Raw genomic sequence first — 25,539 nt, forward strand, 5'->3', positions numbered from 1 at the left:
CATTGTAGTAGAAATACTAGAAAAACGTAAGTACAAAGTTAGTTGCATTGTAAGAAAAAAGTAGCTTGCAAGGGTAAAAAAGTTGCAACCTTGGCAAAACATTTTTGTATAAATAAATCAGATGCACATGAAATACATTAAAAAATGCAAACTAATCACCACTAATGTGAAAGTGCATGTGTTCATATTAATATTAGTTATAATTAATATTAAAACCTGATGCATCGTGGGTTACAGATGACACATTTTGACACGTTTCACATTTGGACTTAATTGTCCTTTTTTGTGAGTATTTTATTTCAAGCACTGTTAAGACATTAAAAAAACAACATACATTGGCACGCCAGTCCAAACCAGATACCCACATAGTAGGAACTTCACAAGGGCCAGTCAGGGGAATGAGTGGGGAACAACACCATAATCACACAAGAGTGGAGCCAATGAATGACAGCTCTGTATCAACGTGGGAGTGTATCACACACACACAGTGTTCAACAAAAAGTACGCTTTAGATAATGCTGCATTTGGGTGTGAGGTGCTAAACGGCGTTGTGCAGCTTCTTCTGTGATGTACTTTCATTTATATGACAAATTAAATGTACATTAAAAAAAAGAAAAAGTGATTATACAAGTTAAGGTATGGGTGATATCATACGGCTTAACAAGAGTACAACATGAGATTAAATCCTCAAAGCAAAATATACAGTATTTGACTCCAAATTGCAAAAAAAAATCCCAAATCCAATTTTCCTTCTGTATAAAAGGAATACTTCCACGAGTTGAATAAAATCCTGCAAACAGGCAAAAAAGAAGGTGGGAATATTGTGCTGGAATGTAAAGCATGCACAATCCTTTGAGGTTGATTTTAACAGGAGATTAAGAACCTGCCGTTTAGATGCGCTAAACTTATTTTGGAGCTCCACTCGCCTTACAAGGTCACTTTCAAAAACACCATGAACAGCTGTTAAGGTCCATTGTTGTTTATACAATATACATCAACAGCGTAGGTTAGTAGTACTGCAACAAGACTGTTTGCTTATGGAAAATATACACACACAAAAAGAGACTACCTCTGGTCTCTCCTTCTGGCAGGGTTTAACTGTCATTCCCTCACATTCATTTTTAATAACTTAACAAACTCACACACATATTTGTAGTAAAATGTAAACATTCATTCATATTACACAACAGCAAAGGAAATTTGCATGGATTTTTTTTTGTTTCCACTGTACAGTTGTTGTTTTTTTCCAACCCAAGTCGAGAGAAATCGTCCTGAAATGTGTTACAAGGCTACAAGACTTGTGCGAACACACCAAACTGACTGGAGATGAACCGGCGACTGACACGACAGGTAGTTTAAGGTGCTGTGAGACATTACCAGCAGCACAGTGCAATAATGCTCAAGCACAGCAGGGAGAGCGTCAGTGCGAAAACGCTTGCCAACACGCATGCATTATGTACACGGGAACCTGTCTTATATGTGAGGTTTCTATGGCTAACCTTGCTTTGGCACCGATGTTTGCTTCCAAGTGTGATCATGTTACAGTGAGGCTCTCACTTAGCAGTCATGGTCACCGCCGCAATCAGGGAAGCAGCGCAGTGTGATTTTAAAACTTCTATACTGCAGTACATGCCTAAACCAACTCAAATGTTGAACTCCGCTCTTGTCAGCACCTACCACCGTCAACGCATCCAAGGTAGCAACCAAAAACCATGTGAGTATATATAAATAACCATTTAAAACAAAGGATATTTTCTTTGTGTTGACAGTGTTGAAGGATGCATTATATTACTGAGAAACGTTGATCTTCAAAGCTTGCGATGATGGGATTTTGATCACAGTTGTCAGGTGGCGTGGTAGTCCGGTGTTATTCTATTTTCTTCGCCAGGTGATTACCTAAAACTTCTCTTTAATCCTGTGACTTGGCTTTCTGCTGTGCCGCCGTATCTTGTGACGCTTTTCCTGCAGGCTTCAGATTGGAGTCCGACCGGGCCGAGCTGACCCAGGACGCCTTGAACACCTTGGGTTGAGTCACAGGTAGCTGGGTGGGGCTGGATGTCACCTCTCTCTCGTCCAGATCGTCAAAACTAACTTCCTGCACGGCCTCTTGTTTCTTGAAGGAGTCCCGGCGCTCTGACAGAGCCAGCTTCCTCATCACGACCACCTCTTTGGAGTGATGGTTACCGCCACGGTGTTGTGGTGAGGACGAGCGATGGTGCTCGTTGCCTCCTCCGGTAAGGTCCTGGTGGCCTCTTTGCCCCCCTACGTACAGTCCCTGGCGGCCGTGTTCACCAACACATACAAACCCAGAAGTACTGTCCTCCTCCACGTCCTCACCCTCAGACAGCGGCATCTCCATGGTATGGCGACGGGTGCTGTAGGCTTTCCTATCACTGTGGTACCCGCCTGTTGCTTTATCCCCAGTCAGCCTCTCTGCTGACTGCACCCTTTTGAGGAGCGGTGAGCGTGGCGGCTCCGCACTGCGAGGCCGCACAGAATGGCGGGCGATAGTGGGAGGGGACAGTGTTTTACCATGAAAACCCTGCAGGGACTTGGGATGGCTGGGAAGGCAGGAGGGAGAGCACTGAGGAGACAGAGGCTGTGGAGGTGGGATGCAGGCCAGCGGGGATGGAGGGATGCTGCTGGTGGACTTGCAGCGACCGGCCTTGGTATAGCGGCCTAGGACGTGAAGGGAGCTGGGACGGGCCTGAGGTACTGGTGAGTTAGGGGAGCTGGAGCAGGGAGAGGAACTTGAATCTGGAAGGACAGAGGAAGATATGCCTTTATTCGTCCCTCAGTGGGGAAATTTGTAATTTGGAAGATGTAAGCCTTTCGGTATATAGGTCAGAAAAGTCATTAAGACTCCAAAGACAATAATACTCAGTTATGTAAGACTGCACGGCATCAGACAGCCCTAATATTTTGGTAAGATGATCATTATTGGCAAGTCACAAAGGCAATGAAATAAATCATACAAAACGGTGGAACTTTCATTTCAGCTGTTGTGCTTCCCAAAGTATAACACTCATTGTGCACCAAATGCATTTTGCTGCACCCAAAACATCAACAAAACATGCACATGATGTAATCATAACCAGCGTAGCTCGCACACAATGTAACTAAAATTGGACCGCGGCAGACTGGTGCAAATGAGCTGACCTCTGCCTTGACACACAATATGAATTTCTGAATATTTGCCTGCCATTTCTCTGGTTTTTCATCAAAATTCAGACAATAACGAAAGTAAACACTGATTCAAAATCCGAAACATGGTGAACTGTCCAGTATAGGTGTTACAATCAGGATTTTCTCATCTATTTTTTCCTAATCAATACAAATTTTATATTATGCTTCCACAGAAAGTGAAGTTTAAAGTAGACTCCATCCACTAGCTCTGTGTGCAAGATACGTCACCATTTTGGAGCATGTTTGTGACAATTTATGGTAAGTATAATGCATTTATAGTAAGGATCGACCGCCAATATTTGCGTTTTTTCCTTGTATCAGTATCGGCCGATACACGCGTGGGTTCGCCGATGTATTTTTCCACCCCATGATTTACAGTCAGGCATCCACGAGGGCAGCTTTGTGTTGAGGACCCCACAACACACATAGTCGTGGTACCCCGCCCCCACTGTTGAATCACATCAAGGGCGCGTTTTAGTAAGTAATAGAGTTAGCTTGCTTCTAACACTTTACTAAGCCCATCACATTTCACTGGGTGATCGCTAGGCATAACAGTTTAAGTCATGGTGTGACAACAAGAAAGCCCAAAAACATCACATACCAACACAACAGACCAATAAAAGCACTCTCACTAGTTGAGCAGAACAAGAATGAACAACTATGCAACTTTAAATGCGGGTCGTGTTGTGTGTGTGCGCTCTCTCCGAGCACACACACACACACACACACAGAAGGAATTGGAGCAGCCGTGTCTGCTTATGAGAGGTCTTTATCGTGCACAACACCAACTTTAATGATGAGAGAAATGTTTTATATATCTTAATAAATTGTGTCAGTGTGATGTGTTTGTGTGTGAGGAGGCGGGGGGTGGGGGGGTGCGCGTCACACTGGAGCAGTCATCACATTTATTCCTTTTAAAGTTGATAATGTCGTTTAAATGTGTGTTTAAGAAAGCTGAATCCTACTGTGTTCAGTGTTTACATTTCAATAAATATTTCTTTAAACATGAGACCTGGAATTATAGGTTATCACATGGTTTGTCTGGTATCAGGCCAGGTATCATGCCCCCAAGTGTCAGTATCAGATCTGATACTGGCATGCAGGGGCATGATACTGGGCCTGATACCAGACAAACCATGTGATGATCTTATTATCACATACTATTTAATCATGAGCTTATTATCACGTACTATTTAATCAAAAGACCATTTTGTTTCCAGAAAATGTTCAGTTTATTACATGTATTATATCTAAACTGTGTAAACACAATAATTGCAAAAATATTTCAACAATAATATTTTATCAACAGTCTTATCTTATCAATGTCTGACAATTAAAGTTCCATTAATCAAGTTTGGGTTTTTTGGTGACTGGAGAAGCACGAGCAATATTTATAGTTACAGTGACAAAACAAAGGCTGTGTGTTCACGCTTGTGCGCTGTTCTCTGATTGGTCGTTTCACAGGCACGATACCAGAGCAGCGCGCTCTAGTGGGCAGCTACGGGGGCTGATACTGGACATGGTTAAACTCTATATTTTATCAGTATCATTGCCCTGGGCTTTGACACAGTATCATTTCGGCCTTTTGCCGTATCATTCACGGGCGGTTTCTAGGGTACAGGGCCAATTAATACTGTAGTATGTGATAATATTTGTTATCATGGTCATTTTTTCATGTAAATTGAGGGATCAAAAGCAGTATCGGCCACAAATGTCGGCCCAAGCAAAATCGGCCATCGGCTGAGGGTGATGGAAAAAAATCGGTATCAGCCCCAAAAAAAACATATCGGTCGATCCCTAATTTATAGTGAAACATATAGATATAGCAATATATAATGAAGTGACATTTTGTTTTAGTATGTAAATTGGTTATCTTTGCGGCATTCTTTCTCACCTCCGGAGTGGTCAGGAGCAGGGGAGCGGCAAGGTGTTGAGGGGCCAGGAGAGAGAGACTGTGTGGGAGAGCCAGAGAGACTGTCGCTGGATGACTGGTGGAATCCGGACGAAAAGCTACGACTGCTCTGCATGGGCTGCGGAGGCGTATGTTTAGACAGCTTCTTCAAGATGCTACGGCGCCGGCTGCAGAGCAAAAAAAACAGACATTTTTATTGTGTGGGATAATGAACAATCTGTGAAATACTTTTAAAAAATACTATGTTCCTGTACCTGTCCTGTCCATCTCTCCTCTTGCTCTTTTTGCTGCGTCGAGCCATCTTGGCCTTATGGCTCGTCTTTCTGGCAGGGCCCACCTTGATGGAAGTGTTCTCTAAAGCGGTGGTCTGCAGGGTTACGCGGTTGCCACTCTGTTGAATAAACTTGCATTTCAGTCGACAACTCTGAGTTTGAGCAGGGCAGGAAGTGTCCACGAACACTAGAAAATGCCCAATAGTATTGAAGTCTCCGCTCATACCTTAAGCAGAAGCTCTACCACCTCAGTGTGGACGAGGCCCTGCACAGATTCTCCGTTGACATGAGTGATGAGGTCACCAGCTCTCAAACCTGCCTCGTGTGCCGGGCTGCCCTCCTCCACGCACTTAACATACACATGAGTGGAAACAGTCATCTCAGCTATGCTATTGTAATTAAACGGTATTGTTGATGACTCTTATGCAAGTCACAATGGCCGCTAAACTAAACAAAAACCAGAACTGACTTGAGTTTGACCTCAGCATAATTACTGTTTCTCAAGTCCCTGCGTACTTTCCACCACGGTTCCCCAAGAGATAGACACATACCCAGACCATGTGGTGAACCGTGTAGACGTCGCTGTCTCCCATGTAGACTCTGATTGCTCGCAAAGCGAAGCCAAACCTCTTCCCAGAGCTGTGGATGACCACTGGAGGCCTGAGGCAGCTGATGTTGATGGAAAGATCCCGGCTAGGAGACGAGTCTCGAGATGAGGGGTTGGACGATAATGATAAAGACGACTTGGGGCTGGAAGGAGGTCCCACAGAGTCATCTGAATGGGAAGAATGATCAGAGAGGTCATGAGCGGGAGACATTCTGGACAGTATGCACCCGAGCTGTTTAGTTATGATGATTATTGAAAAGACTACAAAACCGTGTATGATATGGGGTTTGTTTTTCTGTTGCAAGCCCAAGAAATCATGGCAAAGTTTTAATTTAAGTGATGAGTTCCAGAAAAACGTTAGACATTTACTATATTTAAAAATACCCAAAAAGTCCATAAAATACCCCCCCCTGTAGGATATAGTTTGCAAAGCTGCCATTGTAGTTATTGTCGTAATTGCCTAGCAACGGGCTGTAGAGGGCACTGTAAACATTTTAATCATAATGTACTTGTGTCATTTCATGAAGTGTGCTTATTCAGCCTCCATTCTGCATGTGCGAGGTGTAAAGCATTGTCCAAATGGTGTCTAGTGGTGTACGTAGTATCTGTGTACCTGGGGTAATGATGAGGGATAGGCCGGACACTGAGGCAGACTTGGGGACTTTTCCAGCTGGAGGTCTGTTTTTTTCTGGGGTCTCCAATTGGTGGGCAATCCGTCTGGACGCGCCTCTGCGGAATGATGGTCGGGTGCCGGTGCTGTTGCTGCGGAGACGAATGCGCCGCAAGTTGGAGACCATACCTTCTAAAAACACAAAACAGAGTGAGGAGGCAGTTCAGGAGTGCTAAACAACAACAGAGGACCACTTCTCTCGGCGTACCTTCCTCCTCGGCAGAGATGGCAAAGCGAGGCATGATGTCGAGGCTCTGGGTACTGTTCAATACCAGCGGGCTAGCACTGCGCTCTGACTGGGAGGAACTGGATGAAGCACGAGGACGCAAACTGCGGGAAAAAACGGATAAACACATGAAAGTTGCTTTTATTATACATTTTGAGAAAAACAATAAATGGTAGAAAAAAGTATTCACATTTAACTTAGTTTGTAATTTATTTCCAAATGACCAGCTCTGGTTTCATGCAGTCGTGGTTCCGTTTGGTAACATTCATTTTCAAAACACGGCCCCTGTGGTCATGAATCATCATTTTAATGTTCTAAAGCACCAAAACATTTAAGGAAAAGAGGCGTCAGTTATTCCTATCGGAACAGTTTGTGCCACATAAAAAAATGCATAACCACTGGGACAGCACCCACTGGTATGTGAACTAAAGTTTTAAAGGCTAAAGTTTGGCATTTCGGCTGTCGCCGTCCTGATTTTTTGCAGATGGAGGTGACCATATTTGGATGCGAGGGTGGAGCTCTTGTTGTCCTGGCTTGCCAGTGTGGTACTTGTCATAAAGCAGTCATTCACTAAAGCGTATCATGCACACCCAGTTATACCATTAGCCTTTAGAATTGTGCAAAAAAAGACAATTTCTGTAAGACAACACCTATTCAACTAATACAATAATTTTGGGCTTAGCTGTACTGTATTTACTATATATTCAGCAGTGCAAGAACCAAAAATGTCCCAAATCCTTCTGAAGGATCTCACCTCCCCCTGAGTCCATCTGTTCTGTCTCCACTAGCCAGATGTTTGTGTCCGTCACCAGGGGAAAAGGCTCCTCTGCTCTCCCATCGCTCGTCCTTCTCTTCACTGTGGCTTCTCTCTGAAGATGATAAGCTCTGATTGGATGGAGTGGAGGTGGACAGGTGCTCGGTACTGCTGTACACCTGAAGCATTGGAAGGTAATGCATGGCGTATTGCACGCGTTATTAGAAAGTAACACTTGTGAGGTGAGATGGCGGCTCTGTGAACGGTGACAGAATGCATACCTTGCTGAAGCGATGTGCCACTGAGGAGAACTGGCGCAGTTCGAGAGAGGATTCATCGTCGTTAGTTTCATCATCTTCATCAGAGCCTAGATGAGAGTAACGCTCCGTTCGTGCTGTAGGGAACACGATCATCATGTTTTTAAAAATTGTGTGTCTTATCTTGGCTACAATAAAAGGCCACTCCCCAATGTGCTGTTTAACTGTATTTGAGGTGGTATGGGGTGCCTCAAAAACCGGATACACTGCTCCAGAGCATCCCAAGCATCCTCGCCATGTTCAAAATACACAGCCACCACGGGCCACTCCAGCTACAGAACGGGTGCATTTCACTGTGGCATTTTGAATGCACAGGGATACCGTGACGAAAGCCTGGGGCCCAATGTTGTATTATTCATCCATCAGCATCACCTCATGTTTCAGCATGATAATGCACGGCCCCATGTTGTAAGGATCTGTACTAGGGATGCCTCGAGCCACATTTTTTTATCCGATCCTCAAAAATACACCGGATCGGCCCCCGAAATGTTAAACATTGAGCATGTTTGGGATGCTCTGGATTGGTGTATGGTGGTCACAGCAGATACTGGTTTTCGAACCTCTCCAATAATCATACTCTCAGTATCTTGATATGCCACACGTGAGGTGGAAATTTTATTTATTTATCACTAACACAGAGCAAGTGTTGCATTAAGAGTTTTGTAGAGTGTCGGTACGGTATTTCATAAGTGAGTACTCGCCTCACATTTCAACAACCATTTCATTCCCTCATTGCACCACAGCTCCCCAATGCTGGCTGCATTCATGCAGCACCCAATCGCCTGTGTGTCTGCACTTTTGTCTTGTGCTGACTTTGAAGGCATAAAAAATGTATATTTGTCATAAAACTATTTGCAGAAGCAGTCCGTGAGGCAGCAGTCCGCCATCCCATGGAGCCCACCACCACAGCTTCAAAATGTTTCATTTCCACATCATAAAATGGCTCCTGGAATGTGAGGGGTACCCTCACCGTTGTGAGCTACTGTATGTATTGATAAATTCGCCTACTGTCAAAATAACTGGTGTCATCCTCAGTCTCCAGTTGTGGTATGAACTCGGCTTTCTGTCTCAGGAGCCCATTCCAGTCAAGTCCCAGGAAGAACATGTGCACCTTCACCTCCGTAGTTCCACCTGAACACCACAAATGAACGTTGAACTGACCTGCTATGACTACAAATGTTTCCTTTTATTATAAACAAAAGACAAATAGTCGACTCCAGTTTGTGTAACAAAGAGTCAATTATTCACTGCTGCCACCTACCTGTTCCCAGGCGCTCCAGTGGGCTCTGACGAAGTAGTCTGGTGATCAGGTCTTGGGCATCAGCAGGCAGCGCGTCCTCTCCATCAGGCCAGATGATGTCATCTGAACAAAGAAGCACACAAGAGTGACTCACTGCAGGGATTCCAATGACGTGAGGACTGTGACTAATGACTAAGAAAAGTATGTGGCATTGATGAGCCAACAACAAAAAGTCTTTTACCGTTGACCACTTGGCCAAAGAGCTGTTCAGGTGTGTCCCCAAAGAAAGGCACACAGCCCACAAGGAACTCATAAAGAATGATGCCCATAGCCCACCAGTCTACAGGCTTCCCATAGCCCTGTCGCAGGATCACCTCTGGGGCGATGTACTCTGGAGTACCACACACCTGAGCAGGAGGTGAAGTGAGGTGGTGGTTAATTATTAGTCATCAAAAGTATACACAAGACAAAGCGACAACATTACCTGCTTGTCAATGAACTCTCTTGTGTCCTTCTCAATGTGGCCTTCATACAGATTAGTCGTCATGTTCATGAGGCCAATCTTTGACAGGCCAAAGTCAGTCAGCTTTATGTGCCCCATGGAGGTGATTAGCAAACTAGAAAGGAAGGCAAAAGAAAATATTTCATACTACATCAATGTCTGACTTTAAAAAGATGACACATTAAGATGGTACAAGCGTTAAAGTGGCTGCTGAGACAGATAAATGGCGAGTATACAGTTTATAATACTATATCTTTATGAGAATGTTGAGGCTCACTTGTCAGGTTTGAGGTCTCGATGTACAATGCCATAGTTGTGAAGGTACTCTAAAGCCAGGACGGTTTCTGCAAAATACATGCGGGCCATGTCCACAGGCAGAGGACCAATGTTTTTCAACAGATTGGCACAATCCCCACCTTTAAACAAAGATGACGACAGGAAAGACACGTACCAATGAGAGTGAGTTAAAGTGCGATTAAAGGTTCCACGGCATACCATAATGTCCACGTACAAGTATGTTACATATGCACTCTACCTTCCACATACTCCATGACCATGCAGAGGTGCCGTCGTGTTTCAAACGAGCAAAACATGGAAACCACAAAGGGGTTTTCAGCAAAGGTGAGTATGTCTCGCTCTACGAACACCTGCTGGATCTGGTTTCTTAAAATCAGGTTCTGCCGGTTGATCTTCTTCATGGCAAAGCGTTGTCGGGTTTCTTTGTGACGGACAAGAAATACAGCTCTGCAAAGCGACGCAGAGGAGTGCGCGGGGAAGAGGAGAGGGGAAGGGGTGTGAAAGAAAGACGACCAATTAAGATTTTAAACGAAATAGCTGAATGCAAATGAAGTAGTCAGTCCTACTCACCCGTAGGCGCCATTGCTAATGAGCTTGATAGTCTCGAAGTCACTCTCCAGTGGTTTCCTACGAGGAGGGGTGCATACTGCACGGCTCTGAATCACGGCCGACACAGAACAGAAAATAACAGGAAACAATCTGTGTGACTTGTGATAAGTGAAAAGCGTTTATATATGGAATGGCTGCAATCATGTGGGACATTTGTACATTAGCCTGTACCTGTATTGGCGTTGCCTCGCCAGACTCATCAGACTCCCTGCTGGCAGACCTGTGGCTTGGGCTTGTTTGCTCAAGCTGGACCATCTCTGAAACCGCACAACACACACCAGATGGAACATCACACACTGAAATACCCAAACTAGACAATAACACCCAATGAAATAAACGTAATAAGTCCCATCCTCAAATATAAGTTAGGCCACTATGTAACTTAAATGGTTAATGTGCAAACCATAAAACCACAAAATCCCCAGTGAGGCTCCACCCAAGGAGCTTTATTGTATCAAACATCCCAGTCTCAGGAAATGATCTAACTCGGATGACAAATGCTTTTAAAGTCAATGCAAAACTTCAAGCAAAATGACAGAATTGGCAAGATACCTTCCAGAGGATCTCTGGTGAGGCCGAGCTGACTGACGATGTATCTGGGAATATCAGTCTTAATCCCCTGGCCCACTTTGGCTTGGCCTTCTGCGGCCTCCAAACGCTGGTAGAACTCCTCTGGATCAAACTCCTGGAAAAAAACAAAGTTGTTCTCTCCCTTCATTGGACTTGCCAGCGTTCATCTAAAGCAGAGGGGTGCCTACTAAGTTGATCTCCATCTTCCAGCCGAGAGTGAAGGTAGAGTGGGTCAATCACATGTATCACCCACATCATAAACATGACTTTGTAGATGTCACATGACATCAGTCAGCTGACATTAAGCTCCCTTCCTGATTCACTATTGGGCCGTTTTACTGCCATAGTCAATTGAATTGTGAATTACTCGATATCAAGTATTTTCCTTGCCTGTAAACTTTGCAACTGTGAAATACTAATCATTAGTGTTTATCAGTTAGATTTTATGTCCTGAAAACCAAATTAAGCACTGTATCAATTTTTACATTGATCATTGTATACCTACCATTTGTCAAATAAGAACAACCTTCAAACACAATCTTTTCCATCAGACAGTCAACAGTTATCATGAGTACAGTATGTCATCATCTCCCTTGTTTCAAGTATTTAGTGTAATGCTTATTGGCTCAAGCAGCCTCACCAGACATTCCAGGAGCCTGGCAGGCCTAGAGATGATGATGAGGATCTTCTTCACCAGTTTTGTTATGATGGCGACTTCTTCGCTCTCGGAGCGCTCGTAAGCCTGATGGGAGAAAACAACAAATCATCACCTTCCATCATCCGTTCTTGGGATTTGTGGCGGGTATTTCTTTTAAATTGTTTGCATCAATCAGTACGCCTGCTTTGCCTTGACAGTTTCATAAATAATAGAAAAGGCTGGTAAAAGCACTCATCCATCACAGGGTACAGTTGGGTTTAGCTCGCCACCGCACAGTTTGGGATACCATGATGTGGTTTTTATACCTGTGGTGTGTAGGCAAGATGGTGGGAGCTGTGTCAGCTACATACATTTTGTGACATCAACAAACAAAGAACGATATCATAATAACATTAAGGAAACAATGGCGGTCGTCCATCCTTTTAAGTTCTTTCTTGTATGCAGTTTGTGTTCCTTGTAAGTGTGATTCTCTGTCGTCCAATCAACACAAAGCAGTGTCTAGCTCCACCCTCTAAGTACCTTTCATCCACACCTGATACCCCCCCCCCCAAGGGTATGCTAAATAGGGTTAATCAGGTATCCTTTCACAACTTTGGACAATAGAAATGCAAATGATAACCTGTATTTCTTGATGGAAACACGGCTTAAATCAGAATTAAGGTTATCCAAGGAAGTGTGGATGTTGTTTTGTATTCATAAACACAGTGATGGGTGACAACACAACCTTAAAGGTTGTGTGTATCCCGTGCTCACGATTCACGGTGCAAGAATAGAAAATCTTTGCAAGCCGATGGTGTGCAGGTCAGTGCCAGCAAAGCCTTCTCTGCTTGCCTAAACACAGAGACACTGACCTACTGACCTACTGTACATTAACAACTTAAAATGTTGTTGTTCGTAGCACGTCTCATGGCTGCACTGCTTCCGGTAGTCCTTGTGTGTGTTACATTTTTTTTTTGGTCCAATCCGATTTCAGCTTCTATGTGTTGCGAACGTCAGTGTGATCTACCCAAGGCCTTCATAATCACACATGCTGGCCCATTTCACTTTAAAACTATTGGTAAAGAGACCTCGTATGCTGGCCTACAATAACATGGGCATTTTCCATCCTCCGATTAGTTCATCACGATGTCTGACTGAGGAGGAGAAACATCTCTGGTAAGGAATGTATTTTATTTGAAAGTCTTAACTTTTTGTGTCTAAATATGAATTTTGAACATCTCCAATTGACGTTGTAGTGTAGATATTTTGGTGCTTTGCACGGGTGGGGGGAGCGGGGGCATTTGAATCCCAATGGCAATGTACATCATTATTATGCCTCTCATAGTGTCTGCCAAGTTAAATCCTGGCCTGTTAAGTCCCTACTGAATGCCCAGGTACCAAATGCACCGCCTGCCACTGGTATGTAGCACATAATCGGATGGTGGAAAATGAATTATTATTCAGAATTGTGTCCAACAGGCTCAAATCTCTACATACAGTCACCTAAGTAGTTGAATAATGGTGCTGAAAGGTCCAGAATGTCTTAACTTGACAAGGCCAAGTCCTATTAACTTCTCTTTAGTGATCATGATTGACTACAGCCAAGTTTCTGGACTTGGAAAAATGTGATCCGTATCTTAAATCCATTTATTAACACCAAAGGACTACACCCTTAGTCTTCCATTTCCCGTTTCCGTTTCATTTGAATGTTCTGATTGAGGAAATAAAAAAAGTACTCAATGTCCAACATAACAGCGAGGACAACCCTCAGTCAGAATGCTGAGTGATAATAAAAGAGCAGATGTATGCGTGTTTCTTAGGCTGCAGGGACACTTACCTCATGCAGAAGCTTCTCCAGTTTCTCCTGCAGCTCCACAAAGTACCTGGAGGTGACCAAGCCTTTCTGGGACTTGTCCAGACAATCTCGGGCCAGCTCCACCAGCTGGTGCTGGATGAACCCGAGGACACCGTCAGCCAGAGGGAGAGCCGTTTCTGGGGAACACTCTTCAATAATGTCCAGAAGTCGACCCTCCATCTGCGCGGTCGCCTTGGTAACCAAACAAGTTGGAGGAGAAACATGGTACACACAGTTAATGACCTGATTAGACTGATTAAAGACGATCTAGAAAGAAGTAATTGTAGAGGGCGGCCATGGCTCACTATACCTTGGGGAAACGCTCTTTATAGACATGATTCATCATGACAATCTCATTGTCAAATGTTCCGCACGTACGTCCAGGGCTGGATGAAAAACAGGCAAAAGATAAATGTTGCAAAGATAAATCATCATATGGAATGATTTAGCGCAAATATATTGTATAACAGGGGTGTCCTAACTTGGTCAACCAAGGGCTACATAGGGAAAATTAAAAGATGCAAGGGCCCCTATGATATTTCATAAAGCAACACATACAGTACTTGTACAGCAGATCTGCTAAGAACTGCATCTCAGCTTCCTTTATATTGGGGGAAAAGTGTATTAGTACAAACTTTTTGCCCCATTTCTGCGTTTTTTTCCCCCAAATATTTCAACTTTTTCTTAAATTTACTTCTCATAACATTATGCCTTTATACCCATGATATTTGCTTCATTACCATAATAACTTTGTTCCCCATCCTACATTTTCAAAAAACTCTGAGCTACTAAAATTACATTTTCCTCATAATATTACAAGGTTATTAAATTGCACATTTTTTCATATTTTTTTCTCAATTTCTGCTGTTTTTCCCCCCCACCTATTTCAACTTTATTTGTGTAAATTTTCTTTCCATAATTATGGCTTTATCGACATAATATTTTCATTTTATAAAATTTTTCTGAAAACTGAATTTTCTTATTTGTTGTTTTGTTGTCATATTACACCTTTAAAAAAAAAAAAATCACACTACATCTTTAAAAAAAACACTTCATTTCAACTTTATGCTACATTTTTCTGTCCATATTTTGATATTATTCTTGTAAAATAGCTGCTGATTTTTCCATTTTTGCTGTTTTAGTTTTTTGTTGTTTTCTTGTAAAATTATATATCACAAGGAGCCACAGGCTAATGAAAAAATAAACTACATCAAAATCAGCCCCTGGGCCACACTTTGGACACCCCTATTGTAAAACATTCTCAGATGCACAATTTGAATAATACACTGCATTTTCTGGGAAGATAATCTTTATACTTCTTTAATATTTACATGTTTGATTGAATAGTTCTAATTTTACATTAGTAATCCAAAATCCTTTCATTGGCTGGCGACCGGTCCAGGGTGTACCCCGCCTCAACCCCCCAACCGTAATGAGGACAAGTGGCATAAAAGATGGATGCATGGTTGGTATTGAAGTGTTGACAGCCATGTCTGATCACAGCCTGTTTGAAAAAGCCTCTCACATGTTTCAGATCCGTTGCTCACCTGCAGGACCCTTGAGCACATCTGTTGTGTGTAAAGGAGTCCAATTACAAGGGGTAACGTTCAGAACTGGCCTAAATAAATCAACACATCAACACACTGTCAACATCTACAGTGAAAATAGCAACTCTGGGCGCTCCTACACAATAAAACCTGTACAAACAACAGCGTGGTACAACTGAGACGAGCATACATGTGACTTTTCTATTTCAGTAGAGTGGTTTAATATGGCAGTGTTGGTGACCATTAACAGCTTGGGGACTTTGTGAGGGCAACAAAGAATGCCTTACAGACACTGGAGCTATTTTTGAAGCCGCCATTGACGCTTGCCAGTGATATTTCAATCTGAACCAGGAAGAGTCGTATAACTATAACTAGAGTCGTTTTACTAGCACTGCGAAGTTGGTATAATAGAGTACAATTAAGTGGTAATGAATTTACACGCATCATTGCTCATTCAGTTCCATAACACAAACACTGGACAGGGAATTCACACTTAGGACCCCTCGGTCACATCGACCAGTTGCCTAATAATTACACATGCACTGCTTATCAAGACCGATACTGGTAAATGTTTAGATTTATTGTTTTTTTAACAATAGTTTGTGCACTCCTGGGGGTACAAACCACTCAAACAAAGTTGGATTTGACAACCTGTGCCTAACCAGCCAAATATCACAACGTCATTACTATTAAGAAAACTTTTTTTTTTAATGACGGCGCAGAAGTACAGTACAAAATGTGGCTCCAATCTTCAACGATGGTAAATGCTGGTCAACCGGTGCCATCGTTTCCATGATGAAATCGTTGAGACCTCGGGTCATCTCTTGCAAACTTTTCTCCACTTTTCAATCACCACAAGATAGGAACAAGCCCCCAGGCTTTGTAGCGATGTTGTCATTTCAGGAGGCTGATAAGGTTTGATGTATTGAAACTCAATGCTTTTTCCCCTCATCACGTAGCATTGGGTGCAACTAGCAAGGATAATGATCGCTTGATTTGCTCACCAGAGCAGTACGGGTAATCTCTACCGTTGGAGCATTTCTTTTAACTCATCGTTTTTTAAATGCTATCATACTTTTTGCTATGTTGGTATAATTCAACGGCCTGATTTATTGTGCACCCCTACTAATAATAACATGTGACACTTACAGACTAACTGCATTGCTATGAATAGTTAAAGTTGACAAATGTTCCTCACTGTAACTAAATGTTTGAGTAAATTACAAACACAAGGCCAGAGGGACTTCCGCCGATGTCAAATTGTAAACAAAAGTTAGGAAAAACGCGTGAGTGCTGGCAGGATGTGATTCATTCCAAATTTTCTGGAGGGGTGGAGCATGGGCAAAGGAAGAAGGCAAACCGATGGTGGCGGTGCCCTCAATGACAAATTGCAGAGGACTGTTCCACGCCGGGCCCATAAGTGGCAGTGATGCTCATAAAGTGTGTGTCTGCGTCACTGCGAGGGTGGATGATACCTGAGACTGCGAGAGCGAAGCCTGACGGGGGGTGAAGGGTGTGTTCCTTCTTCATCAGCCACGCTTTCTGTGCTCCGGAAATGTTTGAACAGGAAGTGGAGATCATCTTGTGTAGGCTGCAGGGGCAACTGGTGCAAGAGCTCCTGGGAAGAAGACGACTGAGGAAGAAAAGAACGGGGAGGATAAGTGGGAATATGACATGGACAAAGCTATGATTTACTTTTGCTTTGTTTGGAAATGTGTACAAGGATTAGATTTTAACCAGACCAGGGCGCAGAAAAACAAAGCATAAATTCTATCAGTTTTAAAACAGGAGTCAGCGGGCTAAAGTGTTCTGTTCTACTGGAACAGGATTTTGTGTTTGGTGCCCCAGCACATCCCAAGGGATGCGGCATGGCTGTTATGTTGGCCGTGGTTGTGTGGTCATTCCACGCCAGAACGTGTGACATGCTGCTGGAATGTATGAAAACATCCATCCGGCAGTCCTTATGTGTCATAAGGAGGATGTAGGAAAGAGACAACTGGATGTGAAAGGGAGGAAAAAGACAGAAATGAAAGACTGTAAATAGGTGCTAAAAAGAGGAGGAGAAGCCCAGAGGAGGAAACTGGAGACGTTTCAGACCATAGAAGCATAAAGAGCTCACTGAGAAGAACCCTGAAAGGGGCTTTGTGCGAGAAGGGCTGACCTCACTGTCTCTGCGCCATGTGGCCGACCATACAAAGTTATAGCCGCGACAGAGGACCCAGCTATTGTTTTACGGTAATCTGCAGTTTGAGTAACGAGTCTCAAGACAAACCAAGACAATCACTGCAGAAACCTGAAACAAGAGTTGATGAGCCGTTCTTCAGTTGACCCTTCCAAAGGAATACATGTATTGAGAAAATGTAAAATTCTGTAATCCTTTATCGCGGTTAGTCGGTTCTAGAGCAACACACGATAAGTACATTTCTGTGAAGTACGATTCCTTCTTTATACAGTGAAGAAAATAAGTATTTGAACACCCTGCTATTTTGCTATTTCTCCCACTTAGAAATCATGGAGGGGTCTGAAATTTTCATCGTAGGTGCATGTCCACTGTGAGAGAGATAAACTAAAAAGAAAAATCCAGAAATCACAATGCATGATTTTTTAACAATTTATTTGTGTGATACAGCTGCAAATAAGTATTTGAACACCTGTGTATCATCTAGAATTCTGACCCTGAAAGACCTGTTAGTCTGCCCATTAGAAGTCCACCTGCACTCCATGTATCATCCTGAATCAGATGCACCTGTTTGAGGTCGTTAGCTGCATAAAGACACCTGTCCACCCCATACAATCAGTAAGACTTTAACTTGTAACATGGCGAAGACCAAAGAGCTGTCCAAAGACACCAGAGACAAAATTGTACACCTCCACAAGGCTGGAAAGGGCTACGGAGCAATTACCAAGCAGCTTGGTGAAAAAAGGTCCACTGTTGGAGATATCATTAGAAAATGGAAGAAGCTAAACATGACGGTCAATCTCAATCGGAGTGGAGCCCCATGCAAGATATCACCTCGTGGGGTCTCAATGATTCTAAGAAAGGTGAGGAATCAGCCCAGAACTACACGACAGGACTTGGTCAATGACCTGAAAAGAGCTGGGACCACCGTTTCCAAGGTTACTGTAGGTAATACACTAAGACGTCATGATGTGAAATCATGCATGGCACGAAAGGTTCCCCTGCTTAAACCAGCACATGTCAAGGCCCGTCTTAAGTTTGCATATGACCATTTGGATGATACAGAGGAGTCATGGGAGAAAGTTTTATGGTCAGATGAGACCAAAATAGAACTTTTTGGTCATAATTCCAATAAGCGTGTTTGGAGGAAGAAGAATGAAGAGTACAATCCGAAGAACACCATCCCTACTGTGAAGCATGGGGGTGGTAGCATCATGCTTTGGGGGTGTTTTTCTGCACATGGGACAGGACGAGTGCACTGCATTAAAGAGAGGATGACTGGGGCCGCGTATTGTGAGATTTTGGGGAACAACCTCCTTCCCTCTGTCAGAGCATTGAAGATGGGTCGTGGCTGGGTCTTCCAACACGACAACGACCCGAAGCACACAGCCAGGAAAACCAAGGAGTGGCTCCGTAAGAAGCATATCAAGGTTCTAGCATGGCCCAGCCAGTCTCCAGACCTGAACCCAATCGAAAATCTTTGGAGGGAGCTCAAACTCCGTGTTTCTCAGCGACAGCCCAGAAACCTGACTGATCTAGAGAAGATCTGTATGGAGGAGTGGGCCAAGATCCCTCCTGCAGTGTGTGCAAACCTGGTGAAAAACTACAGGAAACGTTTGACCTCTGTAATAGCAAACAAAGGCTACTGTACCAAATATTAACATTCATTTTCTCAGGTGTTCAAATACTTATTAGCAGCTGTATCACACAAATAAATTGTTAAAAAAATCATGCATTGTGATTTCTGGATTTTTCTTTTTAGTTTATCTCTCTCACAGTGGACATGCACCTACGATGAAAATTTCAGACCCCTCCATGATTTCTAAGTGGGAGAAATAGCAAAATAGCAGGGTGTTCAAATACTTATTTTCTTCACTGTAAATTGAATATTTTCACAGTTGTGACATAGAAAGCCTGTGTATGATCTTCTAACTAGGTTTTTTTTACACTATTAGAGCCATCTCGACATGCAGTAACACCCATATAGTCAGCTTTACCTATTACCCAATATAGTACACTGTATATAAAATGTACAGGAAGTGAACAAATGTAGTGCGATTGATGTGAAACGGATGGTTAGGATTAAGTAAGCTTCTTGTGATGTATTCCGGCGTGACGTGTATGCATGTTACTATTATCATAATCAGTGAAAATAAGCCACTTAAGAATCAGTGGCAGACAGGAAGTGATGTTGGGGTTCAGAGTTGAGTTTCAGCTTGTAGTGCGCTATGGCCTCAACAGTAAGCTGTGTCATGATATTTTTATTATTGTGTAATAAATGCCTGTTGTTCCCGTGATCAAGTCTGGTGCTCGTCTCAGCGAACAAATAGCGACACCTAGGGACCAATGTAGAATACTACATCCACAAGTTGAATGGTGGTTTTGATGACTCATACTGTATTTGTATTTTAGTTAATTTAGCCCTTTATATGCTTGAAATGCTTAATTTGGGAGGTGGGGAGGAATATTGATTTTTTTTTTTACTAATAATAGGCAGTAGTTAACTAAAACGTTTTATTATTTTTTTACAAAACCGTGATAAAGTGGATGACTGTACTTGTAAGGGCTTTATAATACTGATGAGCCCTATTCCTGTTATTTGCTTTAGAATAAGCAACACCACAGTGCACATTTCGGGTCATAAGATCGCTTTGGCCATTAAAATACTTAAGTCTGCAAAAAAGATTCAAATCACCATTGGAAAAAGCTCTTGGCCACCTTTTAGAAAACTCTTGGAAGGCAAGTGATGATTCATCTCTTCCCTCTGTGCAACATGATAAAGTGCAGTGATGCTAGTATTTATCAGAGGACACATCCTGCTATCCTGACTAAATAATGAAAACAGTATCCCATCTCCTCTCATCTGTTTTGTATAAATCAACTTTATGCAGAAACCCATTTAACCCCATGAGTGTGTTCTCCCTGGTGACAGACTTCCATGCTATACACGTGTGACTTTAACACTGCTGATGTGTGAGTATAAAATGATAGTCCGAAAGGTTCCAGCCTATAGACGCCAGTCAAGGTTTGTCCCTTTGCCAAGAACACAAACTTGCGACGAATAAACGTTTGGGTTCCATATTTCCTTGCTGAGCAAAGCACACACTGATGACAAGGCCCGTTTTAAGCCTGTAGGCAGGTGAGAGTTTCACACTTCCAAATGGATTTGGGAGTTAAGTATCAGCTGCACTCAAAAGGTTGGTATACACAGAGATAGGCAGTGTGCATTACTGGGGAAGCGGAGAAGAGAAATTGTGAGACAAGTGAACAGAAGCTTACAGATACTGATGAACTGGGTGCATTGGTGCAGTATCCAGACGACGGAACTGACGCCACAGACCATCGACGACCATCGCCTCTGCAAAAAAAAGAAGAAGAAAACAATAAAGTCCTGTTTCCACTAAGTAGTACAGCGGAATCTAACATAGCTTAGTGGTTCAGCACATTAGAGGTTTTCGGATATAAAGTAGGTCCTTTTGGGGATAGAGAATTGACACTTCACTTATACCGGTTTACATTAAAGTTTTTGGCGAGGTAGCCTAGCCAAGCAAGAACCGAGTTGACGTTGGTGCAGATTTTAATAATGATAAATGAGTGATATTATTTTTATTTTTCATCATGCATTGGGCCCAAGTGGGGCCACCAGATCCATCTTATTGAGCTGACATGAAGAAAAGCACCGACTTTGTAATGCCTATTACTGCCACCTACAGGAATGGAGGGGAACCTGCTGATGTAAATCTTTTCATTGTGCAAATGTGTTTACGCTACAATCTATTCAACAAGGACATTAGGTTGTGATATTCACGTCATGTCAACATGTCCAAGTACTTTTATAGTGTTCTGTGCTTACACATTAGTCCAGGTAAAATCCAGACTATTGCACTACGGGGTCCAGAACTCTATGAGGGCACACATCCTATTAGACTTTGTGTCCAGTGTCCCATTCCTCCTCTTCGTCGACTTCACTGGCACGTCACGCTATTAACACAGTGATGGCAGCTATTGCCATCCTGCCCACACATGCCAGGAAATACAAGCAAGATCAGTGCTGACGGCTCCAAACGGTGCCATGGCCAACTGAATTTAAACACTTGGTGTGTTATAACTGTTCTTTTCACCTTGGCCTTGCAAATGCCTACTAAAATCAATCCATTCAATGGATAAAAAACTGCAAGAAACCGAGATAGAAGAAGAACAGCCATTTCTGATGGTGTCTTACCTCTCACTGCGGGCCAGATGGCTTCACAGAGGCAGGAAGACGGCACAAATGGAGCAGGCGATGGAGAGAGAGAGAGAGAGAGAGAGAGAGAGAGAGAGAGAGAGAGACAGTGTGAGGAGCAAAGTAAACACTGCTTAATGAGAATGAGAGAACAAGTCTGTCTGTCACGCTCCAGTTTGCTTGTCACCCTTTTCAACTGAACACCTGCCAGGCTGGTCTCTGCCTCGACGCAGCAACACTCCCTTCGATCTCTACACTATATGAACATAAACTCTCAGAACCACTACAAAAATATGAGTGAGCTCCCCCCCCCCGTGTCCAGTGTGTCTCTCAAAGGACATGGCCCACTTTCTGTCACTGATTCAATTCATGATGACAAGGAGAGTCAAAGGCTTCCTCACACAAATAAGCTTACTAAACAGGAGGTGACACGACAATTTGAATAGAACAGAATACTGTTCACATATGAAACATATGGCATTTAACATGGAATGTCTCCTTTGTCACATGGTGTCAATGCATGGAGGTAAAAAAATATTATTATTATTATTATTATCCAAGTATAAAAAGGGACAATAATCATTCTGTATGGTTCTCTACAACATTTTCCTTCAGGTTTTTGTTTGCATGGCAAAATAATTGGGTCACTCGTGCAAATGACAGCCAGCGGCGCTACCAAAACTGCACTCACAGCATCTGTTTGCACGTTGGCAGCCTATGAAGTCTCAGCAAATATAGATGAGTCATACTGTACATGCTCATGCAAAGTAACTCAATTCAGTCTCCAGCGTATGGTGCAATATGCCGTACTGCGGTGCCACATCAAAGCCTCAGTCAGAACTCGGAAACTGAATCATGTGCAATAAAAGTAGGGAGTTGCTGCTGCAAGACCGTGGAAAAACAGGGTGCACAAAGGTAACTTTTTATGGGCTATTTAGAGGTTGTAATGATTCAAACATGAACATTTCTGTTACGTAGGAGGACACTGAAGTTCAATGAAACAAAAAAAATACAACTCCACACCGTCTCCAACACTAATGTGTTGCCTGACATTCATGGTCCTCGAGTTCCCTCGTATATTGCATTAGGTATCCTAAACAGGGAAAGATGTGCAGTTTCCACCATGATCACACCAGCACCAGTCAAAATGAGTGTTTGCACCGACTTGCAGCTCTGCCCAAAACCTGTGACCAGCAAGTGGCCCTGAGGCCTTTCAGCTGCTTGTGCTGCTTTTCTGTGGGCTTGTTTTCCATTACGGTTGGGCCCCATTATTATGCCATTAAGTTTTCTCATAAAACATAATATTGGTGCTGTTTTCCAAAGCAGGATTGATAATGGCCGCCCCTGGACAAATTGGCATTCCTGTTCACTTGAACCTGAATTTAGTTAGCTGCATGTTTTGGAGTAATACGAATACACGGGAAACAAATTGCTCAATAACTTTTTTTTTGAGCAAAATAAGAATTGCACGGTGTCGAGTGGTTTGCGCGCAGGCCTCACAGCTAGGAGACCCATGTTCAATTCCACCATCGGCCATCTCTGTTTGGAGTTTGCCTGTTCACCCCGTGCATGTGTGCATTTTCTCCGGGTACTCCGGTTTCCTCCCACATTCCAAAAACATGCTAGGTTAATTGGCCACTCCAAATTGTCCATAGGTATGAATGTGAGTGTGAATGGTTGTTTGTCTATATGTGCCCTGGGATTGGCTGGCGACCAGTCCAGGGTGTACCCCGCCTCTCGCCCGAAGACAGCTGGGATAGGCTCCAGCACCCCCCGCGACCCTCGTGAGGAAAAAGCGGTAGAAAATGAATGAATGAATGAATGAATGAAATTGTCCATAGGTATGAATGCGAGTGTGAATGGTTGTTTGTCTAGTATATGTGCCCTGTGATTGGCTGGCGACCAGCACCAAGACAGCTGTAATAGGCTGCAGCAGCCCCGCAACCCTCGTGAGGACGAGCGGTAGAAAATGAATGAATGAATAAATGAACAGAATTGCTTTTTCAACTGTTCAGGGCTCAGACCTAACACATACCCTCTGGCTTGAAAGGCAGCAGCTGTACCATTACACCACCAGGCCATTGGCCAAGTTTTCAACTTAGGTCTCACGGCAGCAATCTTTTGCACATTTACGGAGAATAAAAAATATAAAAGAAAAAGACATCAGTAGTAAGGCAGAGGTAATTTCTTACCTGCGGGCGAACTGGAAGTTGGCAGAGCTGCTGGCAGACACATTTCTAGGACTTTCTGAAGGGCTGCTACCAGCTGAAGAAATAACACCAACTTGGTTGTTACTACAGTAAAACCATGCAGTTATGAGCTGAGTCCTCTGTATTGTTTTTAAGAAGCTAATTTCGCTGTTATTATAATTTAGTGATTGTTAAACTAACCCATTGGCAGTGTCAATGAAAACCGAGTAATATTATCTCTCCATTGGCTGTTCCTGATTTGAGAGTTGACCGCCCCCCTTTGCCATCATGTCCACAACACATCTAGTGAGCCTGTGCCCAGCAATAATCGCACACAGATCTCAGCTGACACGCAACAGCAAGCACAAAAACACACAAGTACCTGTGGCAAGTGGGAGAGGTGAAAGCGGTCGTGAGAGTGTGGGCGAAGGGGTCCCGACCGCCAAACTCCTTCTCTTGTTGTTACGGGCACTGTGAGAGGAGGAAAACAAACTTAAGAGCAAAAACATTTGCTTATGCAATGTACTTCCACAAACACAATCTGCATGTTTCCCCATGTGTGTGTGTATGCAAATAAGCCACAAATCTAATTATCAACAATGTGACACACAATTCATGATTCCCACTTTTCAGTGGCAGGCATGTCTGGAAGTTTCTAACTAAGAGGAATGGACCCGCTGACTCCCATGATGTAACCGTGCACAGTCTCTATCCCAGGAAGATCAATCCCCCCCGGATATTGCCTTTGAAATTCCGCTACTCTCTACGCACACATGCTTAACTCTGATGAAGTATGATGATGACCACGTGTTATGTATGCTGTTATATATGCTCTCACATGACGACAATGCCTCAATCATTTTAGTTTCATCCGAGAGCTACTGATGGCACCTCTCTGTACCTTTCTAACGGCAACCTAAAATAATTAAAGGCGAGGAAAACATCAATAGTTCCTGACATTTCTGGGTCACCACTGAGGCAGATTCACACACTTACAGTATATCTTGATGCCAACGACCGAAAAAGACTAAAACAGACAGAGGTGAACACAGCTAGACAGAAGAGCTGATATGTGTTTGATTCTGAAAAATCTGCAAACGTTCATTCTTAGGAAGTAAAGGCATGTGTTGTATTAAAGAAAATACATTTTCAGCATTTTGGCCATGATCCATAATCCCTATGTGAGACAAGAACACGCCTTTTCTGTGACTACTGGACAGCCGCCTCATGATGTCAGGTTTTCACTACAGCCTGGGTCAGAATCGGTTGTACGGGCTCCTACGGACAGTCTATGTGCAAAACAACACAAGAAATGCGCAGAGGGCGCACATATGACAAGCCATAGACTGGTTTGTTGAGGTTCGTTGTCATGGAAAACCAATACACTGGACTGCATATCTCTCAACAGGAACTAGTAATATGACAGTACTTGAAATTGTTGTATTTACATTTCATATGTTCAGTCTTCTGAACTTGTTACAAAACATGTTTTTCTTTGTATTTGTACGGCTATCCAAGGGTGCGTTCATACTTGGGCTGTGTTCACACTATTTTTTTTTTATGCGGTTGTTCATATGACCTAAAACATGTCACGAAAGCATTGAGGAAGTAACATCCATGCCTAAAAGCATGACATCACATTTATGTATTTCCGTGTGTTCACATAAGTAAAGAATGCTGTAGTGTGTGCTCTCCTAAACGTGTTGGGGGAAATTTGAAGGATTTGGCGTTGGCTACTCCAAGGAGAA

General features: G+C 43.1%; 1 protein-coding gene across 3 annotated transcripts in view; it reads right to left on the reverse strand.

Annotated features, from left to right (window-relative positions):
* Window positions 1-255: 255 nt before the first annotated feature.
* The window catches only part of LOC131125470 (microtubule-associated serine/threonine-protein kinase 3-like), a 32,742-nt gene continuing 7,458 nt past the window's right edge, over window positions 256-25,539 (reverse strand). For 2 of the 3 annotated variants that reach the window (XM_058067059.1, XM_058067057.1), the window contains 26 exons: window positions 24,174-24,262; window positions 23,795-23,867; window positions 21,603-21,623; window positions 20,660-20,738; window positions 16,677-16,834; window positions 13,965-14,040; window positions 13,637-13,846; window positions 11,803-11,904; window positions 11,145-11,277; window positions 10,764-10,849; window positions 10,554-10,639; window positions 10,222-10,430; window positions 9,964-10,102; window positions 9,669-9,801; window positions 9,426-9,591; window positions 9,206-9,307; window positions 8,953-9,075; window positions 7,909-8,021; window positions 7,628-7,806; window positions 6,856-6,977; window positions 6,591-6,776; window positions 5,922-6,145; window positions 5,597-5,719; window positions 5,353-5,489; window positions 5,081-5,265; window positions 256-2,757 (listed from right to left, as the gene is read on the reverse strand). In XM_058067059.1, coding sequence (XP_057923042.1) covers window positions 1,910-2,757; window positions 5,081-5,265; window positions 5,353-5,489; window positions 5,597-5,719; window positions 5,922-6,145; window positions 6,591-6,776; window positions 6,856-6,977; window positions 7,628-7,806; window positions 7,909-8,021; window positions 8,953-9,075; window positions 9,206-9,307; window positions 9,426-9,591; window positions 9,669-9,801; window positions 9,964-10,102; window positions 10,222-10,430; window positions 10,554-10,639; window positions 10,764-10,849; window positions 11,145-11,277; window positions 11,803-11,904; window positions 13,637-13,846; window positions 13,965-14,040; window positions 16,677-16,834; window positions 20,660-20,738; window positions 21,603-21,623; window positions 23,795-23,867; window positions 24,174-24,262 — 4,102 coding nt within the window. In that variant the 3' untranslated portion in view covers window positions 256-1,909. Of the gene's footprint in view, window positions 2,758-5,080; window positions 5,266-5,352; window positions 5,490-5,596; window positions 5,720-5,921; window positions 6,146-6,590; window positions 6,780-6,855; window positions 6,978-7,627; window positions 7,807-7,908; window positions 8,022-8,952; window positions 9,076-9,205; window positions 9,308-9,425; window positions 9,592-9,668; window positions 9,802-9,963; window positions 10,103-10,221; window positions 10,431-10,553; window positions 10,640-10,763; window positions 10,850-11,144; window positions 11,278-11,802; window positions 11,905-13,636; window positions 13,847-13,964; window positions 14,041-16,676; window positions 16,835-20,659; window positions 20,739-21,602; window positions 21,624-23,794; window positions 23,868-24,173; window positions 24,263-25,539 lie in introns of all 3 variants that reach the window. The other variant, XM_058067056.1, reaches the window with a different exon arrangement.

Source organism: Doryrhamphus excisus, chromosome 3 (genome assembly GCF_030265055.1).
Source record: "Doryrhamphus excisus isolate RoL2022-K1 chromosome 3, RoL_Dexc_1.0, whole genome shotgun sequence".
Taxonomy (NCBI): Eukaryota; Metazoa; Chordata; class Actinopteri; order Syngnathiformes; family Syngnathidae; genus Doryrhamphus; species Doryrhamphus excisus.